This window comes from Dipodomys merriami, unplaced genomic scaffold, assembly GCF_024711535.1.
Source record: "Dipodomys merriami isolate MVZ:Mamm:240054 unplaced genomic scaffold, mDipMer1.0.p SCAF_3474, whole genome shotgun sequence".
Taxonomy (NCBI): Eukaryota; Metazoa; Chordata; class Mammalia; order Rodentia; family Heteromyidae; genus Dipodomys; species Dipodomys merriami.
The window spans coordinates 5732-17814 of record NW_027205020.1 but is presented as its reverse complement, the minus strand read 5'-3'; the positions used below and the strand labels follow the sequence as shown (position 1 = coordinate 17814).

The 12083-nt window shown below is 47.8% G+C and overlaps 1 protein-coding gene across 3 annotated transcripts; it reads right to left on the bottom strand.

The window, feature by feature from the left end:
* Positions 1-966: 966 nt before the first annotated feature.
* Positions 967-11818, bottom strand: LOC138803741 (uncharacterized protein C7orf57-like). Of its 3 annotated transcripts, none has more exons than XM_069987788.1 (5): positions 11665-11818; positions 10657-10899; positions 5022-5207; positions 3100-3208; positions 967-1191 (listed from the first exon to the last, which is right to left on the bottom strand). In XM_069987788.1, exons 2-5 carry the CDS (start codon positions 10709-10711, stop codon positions 981-983), a joined length of 561 nt encoding a protein of 186 aa, XP_069843889.1. In that variant the 5' UTR covers positions 10712-10899; positions 11665-11818; the 3' UTR covers positions 967-980. The 3 variants fall into 3 exon arrangements, with proteins under 3 accessions (XP_069843889.1, XP_069843888.1, XP_069843890.1); XM_069987787.1 differs by having other exon boundaries at positions 11675-11818; XM_069987789.1 differs by having other exon boundaries at positions 11725-11803.
* Between the last annotated feature and the right edge of the window lie 265 nt (positions 11819-12083).

Below are 12083 nucleotides of genomic sequence, written 5' to 3'. Positions count from 1 at the left end.
CAGTGAGATTCTTGTTTCCAATTAACTAGCAAAAAGCCAGAACTAGAGCTGTGGCTAAAGTGGTAGAAAGTCAGCCTTGAGTAAAGCTAAGGTAGAGCATACACCTGAATTCAAGCCTAGTATGGGCACAAAAAGAGAAAGGTAATAAATACATATTAAATTCCCTTCCTATAATGCTAGGTGACATGTGTTATACGTTTCCTCTAGGTAAGTATTCACTAGTTAAAAACCACTTTAAAAATGCAGAAATAAGCCAGACACTAGTGGCTCATACCTGTAATTCTAGCTACTCAGGAGGCTGAGATCTGAAAATTACAGTTTGAAGCCAGCCCAGGTAGGAAAGTCTGTGAGACTCTTATCTCCAACAAACTACTTTAAAAAGCTGGAAGTAGCACTGTGTGGCTCAAGTGATGGAGCATTAGCCTTGAGCACAAACAGGCTCAGCGACAGTTCCCAGGGCCTGAGCTCAAGTCCCAAGACCGACTAAAACAAAAAAAAAAAAGCAAAAATAGCCAGGTACCAGTGGCTCAGACATATAATCCAAGCCACTCAGGATGGTTCAAAGCCAGCCTGGTCAGAAAAGTCCTCATGAGACTCTTATCTACAAATAACCACTCAAAAACAGGAAATGAAGCTATGGCTCAAAGTAGTAGAGTGCTAGTCACAAAATTGCTCAGGAACAGCGCCTAGGCCCTGATTTCAAGCCCCATGACTGACCCCCCCCCCAAAAAAGTGAAAATACTGGATTGTTGGAGAACTAGATTCTGCTTATTGTATAATCTACAATTATCCAATAAAATATAAGCAAAAAAACCCCCAAAACTGTGTTCTGCCCCATAAAACCAAACCAATGATCAGAAAAGAAAATGATAACTAGACTGTGGCTACTCGCACTGTAGAGATCCGCACTTAAAATGAGGACCATGTCAGCAATGTCAGCAGACACACCAGAAGCAGTAAACAGACACACATGCAATCATTCAGAGTCCCAGGAGGAAAGCAGCAGCAGGTGACATACATAGATGAGTTTCTGTCACCTTTTTTTTCTCCTCAAGTTCCTCGGCCTCTCTTTGCCAAACTGTTTTCATGTCGAAATCGAAGGGGCCTCTTCTGGATTCGTAGCTCCCGTTGGCCTGATTGGGGTTGAATTCTTCATACACCATGTAATCTGGCATGGAGACCACAGGGAGGCTGCAGGAACAGCTGGGTCAGTTACAGCCTTGCTGGCCCCTTCTCCCTTGCCCTCCTTTCTCTTGGCTTCCCTGAAGACACAGGTGGGCCTTGCCTTTCTGCTCTTGGGGAACAAATAGCTCAGCCCCTTTCCAGTGCCAGCTTGCAGAATTTCACTAAAATATTATCTACTACTTTGCCCCCTTCAATGAGCTAAAGGCTCTCCTAAATATGTACCACTATGATCCTCTCAGATAGCAATGGCCTGCTTATTTTCTGTGACATGGCCATTTACAATATGGGTACTTGAACTTCCAACTGGTCTTTGGATCAGTGACAGAAAGGAGTCAACCCTAGAGTTGCTGGTCCCCTTTCTAGCAGGTTCTAATCCATTCTGCTTCTTTTTGTTTCTTTTCGAAACTTAGCACAAAGAATTTCATTTTTTTTAAAGCAGGGGTTGGAGGCATGGCTCAGGTAGAACACTAGCCAATGGGCAAAAGCATCAAGTACCAAGTTCATGTCCCAGTCTTGGACCTAAAAACAAAGCAGGGGAAGAGTCTAATATTACATGTTTCAGGCATCCAATAAATTTTGTATATTCATTTTTTTTTGTCAGTCATGAGGCTTGAACTCTGGGGCTTGGCACTGTCTCTGAGCTCTTCAGCGCAAGGCAAGTGCCCTACCACTTGAGCCACAGCACCACTTCCAGTTTTCTGGTGGTTAATTGGAGATAAGAGTCTCATGGACTTTCCTGCCCTGGCTGGCTTTGAACTGTGATCCTCAGATCTCAGCCTCCAGAGTAGCTAGGATTACAGGCATTAGCCACCAGCACCCAGTGTGTATATTCATTTTTTGTTAAAAATAAAAACAGGTCAGAGGCTTGGCTTAGTTGGTAGAATGCTAGCAATCGAGTAAAAGCATCAGGTAGAGAATTTGAGTCCCAGTCTTGGACCTAAGAAAAGATGGCAAAGGGAAGAGTCTAATATTACATGCCTCAGGCATGTAATAAATTTTGCATATTCATTTTCTTGTGAAAAATAAAAACAAGGGATTGGAGGCCTGGCTCAGTGGGTAGAATGCCAGCCAATGAGTGAAATCGTCAAGTACCAAGTTGAAGTGCTGGTATAGGACCTAAAAAAAGAAAAAGAAAAAAGAGAAACAAAAGCTGGGCATGGTGGCTAAGGCCTGCACTCTTAGCTACTTGACAGACTTAGAATGATTTATGGTGGTTTTATATTACAGGCAAAAAAAAAGTCAGAAAGCTGCCTAAAATTAATTTTCATTTCCTTCTCAGTCCAGAAGAGGTGGGCTGGAGGATTGAGGCTGCCTAGTGACAAACAGGAATTCTTAGAAGCCTCAATCACATTGGTGAACAATAGTTTTGCATGGCCCTGCAATTATAGAAATTTAGTGTTGTTTGTATCTCTGGCACTACCTATGACTTTCATCTGTAACAAGAAGAAAGCTTTGGGGCAGACTGCTATTTTATGGCAGATACATGTGACCATGTCTACTTCCTGACCGGCAGCTTAGAGATCCACACAAAATGCTCCATGATTGCCCATCTCTGCTTTTCTGACAGCTTATGTTCCCCCATAGTGCTGGTAAAATAGTACCCAGACTTTTGTAACCACACTTGTCCTCAGTTGAAATTTAAAATTTAACTTGTGTTGGGTGCCAGCATGCCTCACACCTGTAATCCTAACTACTCAGGAGACTGAGATCTGAAGATCACAGTTCAAAGCCAACCCAAGCAGGGAAGTCTGTGAGATTCTTATCTCAAATTAACTACCAAAAAGCTGGAAGTGGTAGAGCATTAGCTTTGAGTGAAATTGCTTTGGAACAGCAATTAATCTAATGAATTTCAACTTGAGCTATTCCCCCCAGATCCCTTACACATACAAAACGTGGCTGCTTCAAGATACTTACTCGCGCTGCTGGGCAGTAGCAGGCTTGCTGTGGTGGATATACCAGTCTGGCAGGGAGTAGGTCACAGGAGAACCTTTCCTGCTCCCAGGAACAAAGTGCGTCAGCAAATCTCAAAGACAAAGGGACAGAGCTGTGTGTGATCCTGCTGTCCTGTGTGGTATCACTAGCCCTCACCAAGGGGAGCTGTGCCATCGCCCTGGGGTGGCCTCTGGGCTGAGCCACTACCGGAGCATCTCTGAGGCTCCCCTGCCTTGGCACAGGCAGACAACTGAGGATCCTGTTTGGCCTCAGACAGGACATTGCTCATGCACCCCCCACCCCCCACCCCTTCCCTCTCTAGCATGGATCCGTATAGTACATCTCAGCCATGGTCCCCACTGGCATGCAGTCTCCACAGACATAATTTCCCAGAGCCCATCCTTCCATTCTTCCAGTGCTTGCTGCTCCCCAACCCTTGGCCGCTCTCCCAGGCCAGTCTCCAAAGCTCACTGTCCTCCTCCAGCTGCTTCCAGGAAAATCTGCCCTCTCCAGGCTCCCAGATGGTGAGTTCCCAGGAGGGATTTAATCATTTAATTTGGAGCCAACTTGGGAGGCATAGCACATGGGCTCCATCTCAGACTCAGGCCAGCTCCAGACACATGTGCCCAGCTTTCTGACTCTGCTCCCTCTCCTCCTGGCTATCAAAGGACAGCTGGTAGAGCTGGAGGCATGGCTCAGTGGTAAAAGTGCCTGCTTTATAAGCACAAGGCCAAGAGTTAAAAACCCCAGTACCATGGATATTTAATTTCCCATTTTGCAGCTTGAAAACCTTTTTCATAGTTTAATACTTTAAACTTAGAGAAAACTTAGAGGAATAAGATGAATTCTTCTATACCTTCCAACCAGACTCTCTCAGAGCTACTTCATTATACTTGATTTCTTTCTCTGTCTGCCTCTCATTATTGTTACTGTCATTATAGTACTTCGTTGGGCCTGTTTTGCAGAAGGCCACACCTCCACCTCTGGGCTTTGGTGGATGTATTCAAGACAGTTCTCATGTCATCACATTGTGATGACCAAACTCAGAACATGGGCAGTGATGTAATACTCCCATCTCATTTTAGGTATTACCAAATTTGGCCAATTTCCCCACTAATTTTATTTTTTGACCAACAGCAGGGGGAAGTGCATCTTAAAAAGAGATGTCTAGCCCTTGTCCCACCTGCTGCAAGCCTAATCAATCAAGAGGATTGGTCTGGGTATTTACTTATCTTTGTGTCACTACTGGCGCTTGAACTCAGGGCTCCCATTCTTGCTTAAGGCTGCCACTTAACCTTTTGAGCTATACCTCCACTTCTGGCTTTTTGATGGTTAATTGGAAATAAGGGTTTTCTCAGGCTGGCTTTGAACTGTGATCTTCAGATCTCAGCATTCTGAGTATTTAGGACTACAGTCATAAGCCACCAATGCCCAGCTTGGTCTAGATTATTTAAAATTGAAACTATGGAAATCTTGTTCCCATCTTCCCTAGGATATTCTGAGCAAGGGTAATGGCACCCAGAGGAGAAATAGTGTTTAGATGTCATCTACCCCAAAGGTAGACTGTGTTGTCCCTTAGCCCTCTGAATGTCTATTGAACTCAGTATGCCTCCATCTTTAGTATAGTCAAATATTTAGTGAAAAATAAATCTTGTATAAAAGTTGATTTTCATCAAAGATTGCACATATCCTAACATACTCATGAGCCTAAATTCCCAATGGCCTTTGGCAAAGGTTAGATTCTTGGGAGGCTTGAAGTTTGAATTGAGGGCCTAAGCACTTTTGAGGCCGGTGCTCTACCATCTGAGCCACACCTCCAACTCCTAGAGCAAATTTTTACATAGATGAGATGAGGAACAATGTCCCATCCTTGCTTTCCATGATTGAGCATGCTAGGGGCTTACCAGGTCTGCCACCTTGCTTTGCAAGCTTCACGTATTCGGAGTCTGTTTCTTTTATCCAGTACCTCCGCATCCCAGGCAAGTGTCCATTTTGTGAGTCGCCCAATTTGCTGAGCCCTGGAATCTGAGATGTTGGTGGGGCATCCACGGCCTTCTCAGAGCGCTTCGCAGGCAGGTGGTAATACCAATCTAGATACAAGTGAGGCCAGCTCACTGCCATGCTGGGCTGCAGGACAGCCACACAGAGGAGGGCTCTCTGGTCCTTCCCTATCTGTCTGCTGTGGATATCACTGCACAAGCCACACAGCAACAAGCCAGTTTTTCTATGTGCTGGTACTTGGGCTTGTACTCAGAGCCAGGGTGCTAACCCCTTAGCTTTTTCACTCAAGGAGGGTGCCCCACCACTTGAGCCTTAGCTCTACTTCTGGTTTTTGCTGGCTAATGGGATTCACAATCTCAGGACTTTCAAACTGGTCCTTAGATCTCAGCCTCTTGAGTAGGTACGATTCCAGATGTGAGCCCCCATGCCCAGCCATGGGATATGATTTGATAAACATACTACATTGAAACACTGAGATAAACCAGGTACTGGTGGTTCACACCTGTAATCCTAGCAACTCATGAAGCTGAGATCTGAGAATGATGGTTCAAGGCCAAGCAGGAAAGCTTGTGAGACTCTTGTTTGCAATTAACTACCCAAAAGCAGGAAGTGGAGCTGTGTCTCAAGTGGTAGAGCATTAGCCTTGAGCAAAAACATTCAGGGATAGTGCTCATGCCCTGAGTTCAAGCATACTGGTATACATACAAGAAGGAGAAGAAAGAGGAGAAAGAGGAGGAAGAGGAAGAGGAAGAGGAAAGAGGAGGAGGAGGAGAAAAGAAAGAAAGAAAGAAAGAAAGAAAGAAAGAAAGAAAGAAAGAAAGAAAGAAAGAAAGAAAGAAAGGAAGAAAGAAAGAAAGAAAGAAAGAAAGAAAGAAAGAAAGAAAGAAAGAAAGAAAGAAAGAAAGAAGGAAAGAAAAGGAAGAGGAAGAGGAGGAGGAGGAGGAGGAAGGGGAGAAGGGGGAGGGAAAGGAAAAGGAAGAAGAAGAGGGAGGGGAAGGAGAAGAAGAGGAAGAAGTAGAAGCCCACTGAGATATAAATTGTGTTACAGAAACAACAACCTGATTGAACATGTTTACCCATTTTATTAGAGCAGCAGAAAGCAGGTCAGAGTGAGGCCAAGATGCCCCACCTATTGAAGAGCAATACTGAGAAGCCACTGGCCAGGCCACCTCCCATGCTGCCTAGTGCCCACACCAGCCTCTGGCAGTGGCTCTACTAAAAACTGTAGAGGCCACAGGTGAAAGGTGTCAGGGTCTGGTGTTCACTGAAGAGAGCAAGGAGGGAAGGATGAGGTACTTACTTGCCCAGACTCATCACAGGTTAGGGATAGCATTTTAAAGATCCCTAAGAACTACTTAGTGGGAAAGATTGAGTTGAGGCATGATGATTATAAATGGTAGGATTTTTCTCATCAAGAAGAAACTGGGTGCAGTAGCTCAGGGGAAACAGAAAGGAGAAGAAAATGGAGGAGAGCTTGTCCTCTGATCTCCATGGTGACATGGGCCCCATGCAGAAAAAAAGAGGAGCTGAGCATGGGCCCAGTGGGGTAAGGAGGCTCTCCAAGCCTTGAGGGGAAGGTGCCGAGGATAGATGTTGCCACCCAGCTGAGGACCAGCCACGAGACTCCCTGGAGGTATTTAGTCATAGGCTGGGGAGTTCATATCAAGAGCTAGAGAGATCTGGGTGCTGGTGGCCTGTGATTCTAGCTGCTCAGGAGGCTGAGATCTAGGGATTGTGGTTCAAAGCCAGCCCAGACAGGAAAGTCTATGAGACTCTTATCTCCAGTTAACCACCAGGAAACTGGAAGTGGATCTGTGGCTAAAGTAGTAGAGTGCTAGCCTTGAGCAAAAGTACACATGGACAGCACCCAGGCCCTGACAAAAAAAGAACTAGATGGGTTAGCAAAAATCCCAAAGGCCTAGAGTTATTAGTACCTATTTATGACCCCACAGAGAGAAGAGATGTGGGGCGTTCAGGCTGTGGGTGCTTCAGATAATTCCTTCCATCTGAAATGAATTAGGCAGATGCTCAAAATAAGAGCCCACAAACTATTTTCCAGCTGATTGAACACAAAATCTAGGAAAAGCAAAATAAAAAGGTATAACTCATGTAGCATACTCACTGGATATATTTAATAGCATCTATCAGCATGTACTGACATAGATTTAGAAAACTCACAATCAGACACAATGCCTGCTGTGTGGTAGATGGGATGGCAATTTTATGTGTTCATTCGGCTGGAGCACTGTACCTACATAACAGACATCATTCTAGATGCATTTGTGAAGGTAATTTTGAGATGAGATTCATACTTAAGTCAGTGGACTTTGAGCAAAGCAGATGGCCCTCCAAAATAGGGATGAGCCTAAATTTAACAGTTGAAGGTCTAATTAAAAAGAATGCGATCCCCCAAGGGAGAGTGAATTCTGCCTGCAGATGGACTTCAAATCTGAAATGCAACTTACTGCCTCCCCTGGTCTCCAGCTCACCACAGATTTCATATTTGTTATTCCCTCCCCATGAAAACCAAGTCTTTAAAATAAATCTCTGGGCTGGGAAGGTGGCTCAGTGGTAGAGCGCTTGCCTTGCATGCATGAGGCCCTGGGTTCGATTCCCCAGCACCACATAAGCAAAAAGGAAAAAAGCTGGAAGTAGCACAGTGGCTCAAGTGGTAGAGTGCTAGCCTTGAGCTGAAGAGCTGAGGGACAGTGCCCAGACCCAGAGTTCAGGCCCACGACTGTATCCCCCCAAAAACCCAAAACAAACAAACAAAAAAAAAACAAAATAAATCTGTGTGTGTGTGTGTGTGTGTGTGTGTGTGTGTGTGTGTGTGTGTGTGTGTGTACACGTGCGCTAAATGTGCTGGCTGACCAGGATTCTTCAGAAGCAGAGTACTGAATATACCAATTAACCATAGTACACAAACCAAGTCATCCTGTGAATCTTTCTGAAAGTTTACACATTGACTTTGTACTTGGAATCACAACTGCATAAAAATGAGTGGTATTTAACCTGGAAAATCTTTTAAATAACTGAAGGATACTAACCAGCTAAATCGGCTCCTTTCTTAAAAAGAAGAAGAAGAAGAAGGAGAAGGAGAAGGAGAAGGAGAAGGAGAAGGAGAAGGAGAAGGAGAAGGAGAAGGAGAAGGAGAAGAAGAAGGAGAGGAAGAAGGAGAGGAAGAAGGAGAGGAAGAAGGAGAGGAAGAAGGAGAGGAAGGAGAGGAAGAAGGAGAGGAAGAAGGAGAGGAAGAAGGAGAGGAAGAAGGAGAAGGAGAAGGAGAAGGAGAAGGAGAAGGAGAAGGAGAAGGAGAAGAAGAAGAAGAAGAAGAAGAAGAAGAAGAAGAAGAAGAAGAAGAAGAAGAAGAAGAAGAAAGAAGAAAAGAGAATGAAAAAAGTTTAGAAAATGGCACAAAGATCAGAGAAAATCAATTTAAGGATTAGGAATCAGAGTTTAACAGCTCAAATATTCCTCCTTTAGAAGAAGGGCATTCAGTTTGTACTTTATTTTTCCTCTCTCTGTTTTGCTTACTAATTAATCCACAGAGAACAGTGTGTCTCCTACCCTCTCATTACTGGAAGATTTGAATTCTAATCCATCTCTAAATGTATGCAAAGGAGGAGAGCTCAGAAAGTGAGGGCTCAAGTTAGAAAGAACCTACTCTCACAACCTAACAGAGAGACCGACAGACAGAGAGACAGAGACAAAGACAGAGAGACAGAAACAGAGAGAAAGTTAAAGGGATCTTTGAGCTTTTATCACATTTGTATAACATTAGATCATTTACTGTCTGATTGCTTGTCTTTCTATGACTTTCCCTTCATACTCATAAGCTTTATAGTAGCTTATTTTCCTCTGTGTGTGTGTGTGTGCGCGCACACACATACACGCACGCGCCAGTGCTAGGTGCTGTTCTTCAGCTTTTTTTGCTCAGGGTTAGCACTCTACCATTTCAACCACACCTCTACTTCCAGCTCTTTGCTGATTAATTGGAGATAAGTGTCTTACAGACTTGTCTGTGATCCTCAGATCTCAGCCTCCTGTGTAGCTAGAATTACAAATGTAAACCACCAGTGCCTGGCTTCCCTTATTTGATCAGTGAAGAAATACAGACTATTGCGAAAGAGAGTCAAACTTAAGATCACCTTGCTCTTCTGGTGCTCACAGGGGACCAGGCTGCTTTATCTAGTCTGTGAAGCCTCAAACAATAAGTTATTTGCTTGGTGTATAATATATGCTGCATTTTCCTGGTCAAAAAATGGGGTGGTAATCCCTGAGAGGTGTCTAGTGAGGTTCAATGTACAAGTGTATATAAAGTCCTGGGAGCAGCACCTGGCACATGTTAGTATCTATTAGTGGTGTTCATATAGATGAGACCTCTACCTAAGGCATCAAGAAATCACAAACACCTGGCACCGCTGGCTCACACCTGTAATCCTAGGTAGGTACTCAGTACACTGAGATCTGAAGACTGAGGTTTGAAACTAGCCAGGGCAAGAGAGTCACTGAAATTCTTATTTCAAATTAATTACTAAAAAATCTGGAAACAGAGCTGTGCCTCAAGTGGTAGCATACTAGCTTTGAGCACAAAAGCTTAAGGACAGATCTGGAGTTTGAGCCCCAGGACTGGCACAAAAAAAGAGAGCAAGGAGAGAGTGGGGGAACAAATCCCATGAAGCTGTGCACAGTGGCTCATGCCTGAAATCCTAGCTACCGAGTTCTAAAGATCCCTGTTGGAAGCCAGCATGGGCAGACAAAACTGGAAGTGGAGGAGTAGTTCAAATGGTAGAGCACCAGTCTTTAGCAAACATGCTCAGAAAGAAGAGGCCCTGAGTTCAAGCCCCAGTATTGAGAGAGACAGAGACAGAGATCTAGATCGATCACAGGAAGACAGGAAGGCTCCAAAAGCCAAAGCAGGAGATATGAACAGGTCAGACCTGATGAACAATGCACCACCCCCAGCTGGGTTTCCAGCACAGCCATGGCACCACCAACATTGGTCACAGTCAGAGTCCTGACGGTGCAGTTAAGTATGGAAGGGTCACATTTTGTTTTCCTTCTGAACAGACTGTGCAGATGTGGTTGGCTCAACTGATCCCTCTCAGCTTAGCCCTCTTCTCTACTGTCTGTCTCCAAGCCTTCTGACTATGCAGAGTAAAAAACAAAACCAACAAATAAAAAATGAAAGACAGCATATGGAGGCTTCTTCCTTTCCCTCTCAGCTTCAAACTGTGTACATAAGAAGCCCTGGACTTCCACTGGATTCGCCTTTCTTGTATCTAGCTGTTTGAAGCAAGAAACATTTAATTTGGTTGAGTCCTAAATTAGAAGCAAAAGCTAGGGAGCCAATGGGGCTGTGTAGCTGAGAAAGTTCCTTAATCAACATTCAGGAAAACAGCATGAGCGTTACACTGGGTTAATTTACGACCCAAACATTTCCAAAAGGTTCTTATCCATAGCACCATGGGGGGGGGGGGGGGAGGGAGTGACGGGGGCGGCAGCTCCGATCGCTCCAACAACCCCCGAATCCACACTCACCGCAGGGAGCATAGCGGTGAGTGGTGCTCTGCACTTCCTTGCTGGTATTCCTCATGGCCTGGCGCTGGGAGCACTTCCAGAGGAGCCCGGGGTTCTGGGGTTAGCTGGGCTCTGCCGGCCCCACCCGCTGGTAGCTGCCGCCGAAGAAGCGAAGTCCACGCCCCCTCCCCGTCTTCCGGCCTCCACCTGACACACCTGCACACGCCTCCGGATCGGCGAGCAATGCACATACAACAGGGCACGCTGGAGGCAGAGCAGGGGCGATCAGGCCGGGGGCACAGCGGGCAGGGGGCACGGGGCACGGGGCTCAGAGGGCAGGGGGCTCAGGGGCACGGGGCTCAGAGGGCAGGGGGCTCAGAGGGCAGGGGGCACAGCGGGCAGGGGGCTCAGGGGCACAGCGGGCAGGGGGCACGGGGCACGGGGCTCAGAGGGCAGGGGGCTCAGAGGGCAGGGGGCACAACGGGCAGGGGGCAGGGGGCTCGGGACTCAGAGGGCAGGGGTCTCAGAGGGCAGGGGTTCAGGGGCACGGGGCACAGGGGCACGGGGCACAGGGGCGCGGGGCAGAGCGGGCACGGGGCTCAGAGGGCAGGGGGCACAGCGGGCAGGGGGCTCAGGGGCACAGCGGGCAGGGGGCACGGGGCTCAGAGGGCAGGGGGCACAACGGGCAGGGGGCAGGGGGCTCAGGACTCAGAGGGCAGGGGGCTCAGAGGGCAGGGGGCTCAGAGGGCAGGGGTTCAGGGGCACGGGGCACAGGGACACGGGGCACAGGGGCGCGGGGCAGAGCGGGCACGGGGCTCAGAGGGCAGGGGGCACAGGGGCGCGGGGCACAGGGGCACGGGGCAGAGCGGGCACGGGGCTCCGAGGGCAGGGGGCACAGCGGGCACGGGACACAACGGGCAGGAGGCACAGCGGACACGGGACAGCCGGACACGCAGTTTGCTGGGTCCCATGCATGCCGGGCACACGGTAGGGGCGCGTCGCGACGGGTAACCAGCCGGGGCCACGCACGCAGGTGTACCAAGGTCCAGCTTGAGGTCTCCACCGATTCAGGGCAGTGCCAGGGTTCACCTTCTCGCCGAGGTTCTCGGACGTGCGACCTGTGTGCCACCTGCAGCTGGAGTTTGTCCCGGGCGGGCGGCAGGGGCCAACCCCAAACTCCCAACGCAACGCGGAACCTCCACAGCACGCGTCTCCAGGGCAACGGCCGAGGGGCCGGCCGGCGGGCGCGGCGGGAGTTCTGCAAGCCAATAGGGATAGCAGCAAGCGTGACAGTAAGCCAATCAGAGCCGGGCATAGCGCGCAACCGCAATCTGCCAACTGCCGGGAGCCGCGGCGGCGCACCTTTGGTGCTGGGGGCGTGGCGAGACCTGATGGGGCGGGGACACGGACCGGCTGACCTAGGGGGTGGACTTAGGGGGCGGGACCAG

Coding starts and splice junctions, on each gene's coding strand:
- LOC138803741 (XM_069987788.1), bottom strand. CDS start 10,711: ATGAGGAATACCAGCAAGGAAGTGCAGAGCACCACTCACCGCTATGCT. Junction 5,208..10,656: donor TCACCGCTATGCTCCCTGCG/GTGAGTGTGGAT, acceptor ACTTGTATCTAG/ATTGGTATTACCACCTGCCT. Junction 1,192..3,099: donor GCTACTGCCCAGCAGCGCGA/GTAAGTATCTTG, acceptor CTGTTCCTGCAG/CCTCCCTGTGGTCTCCATGC.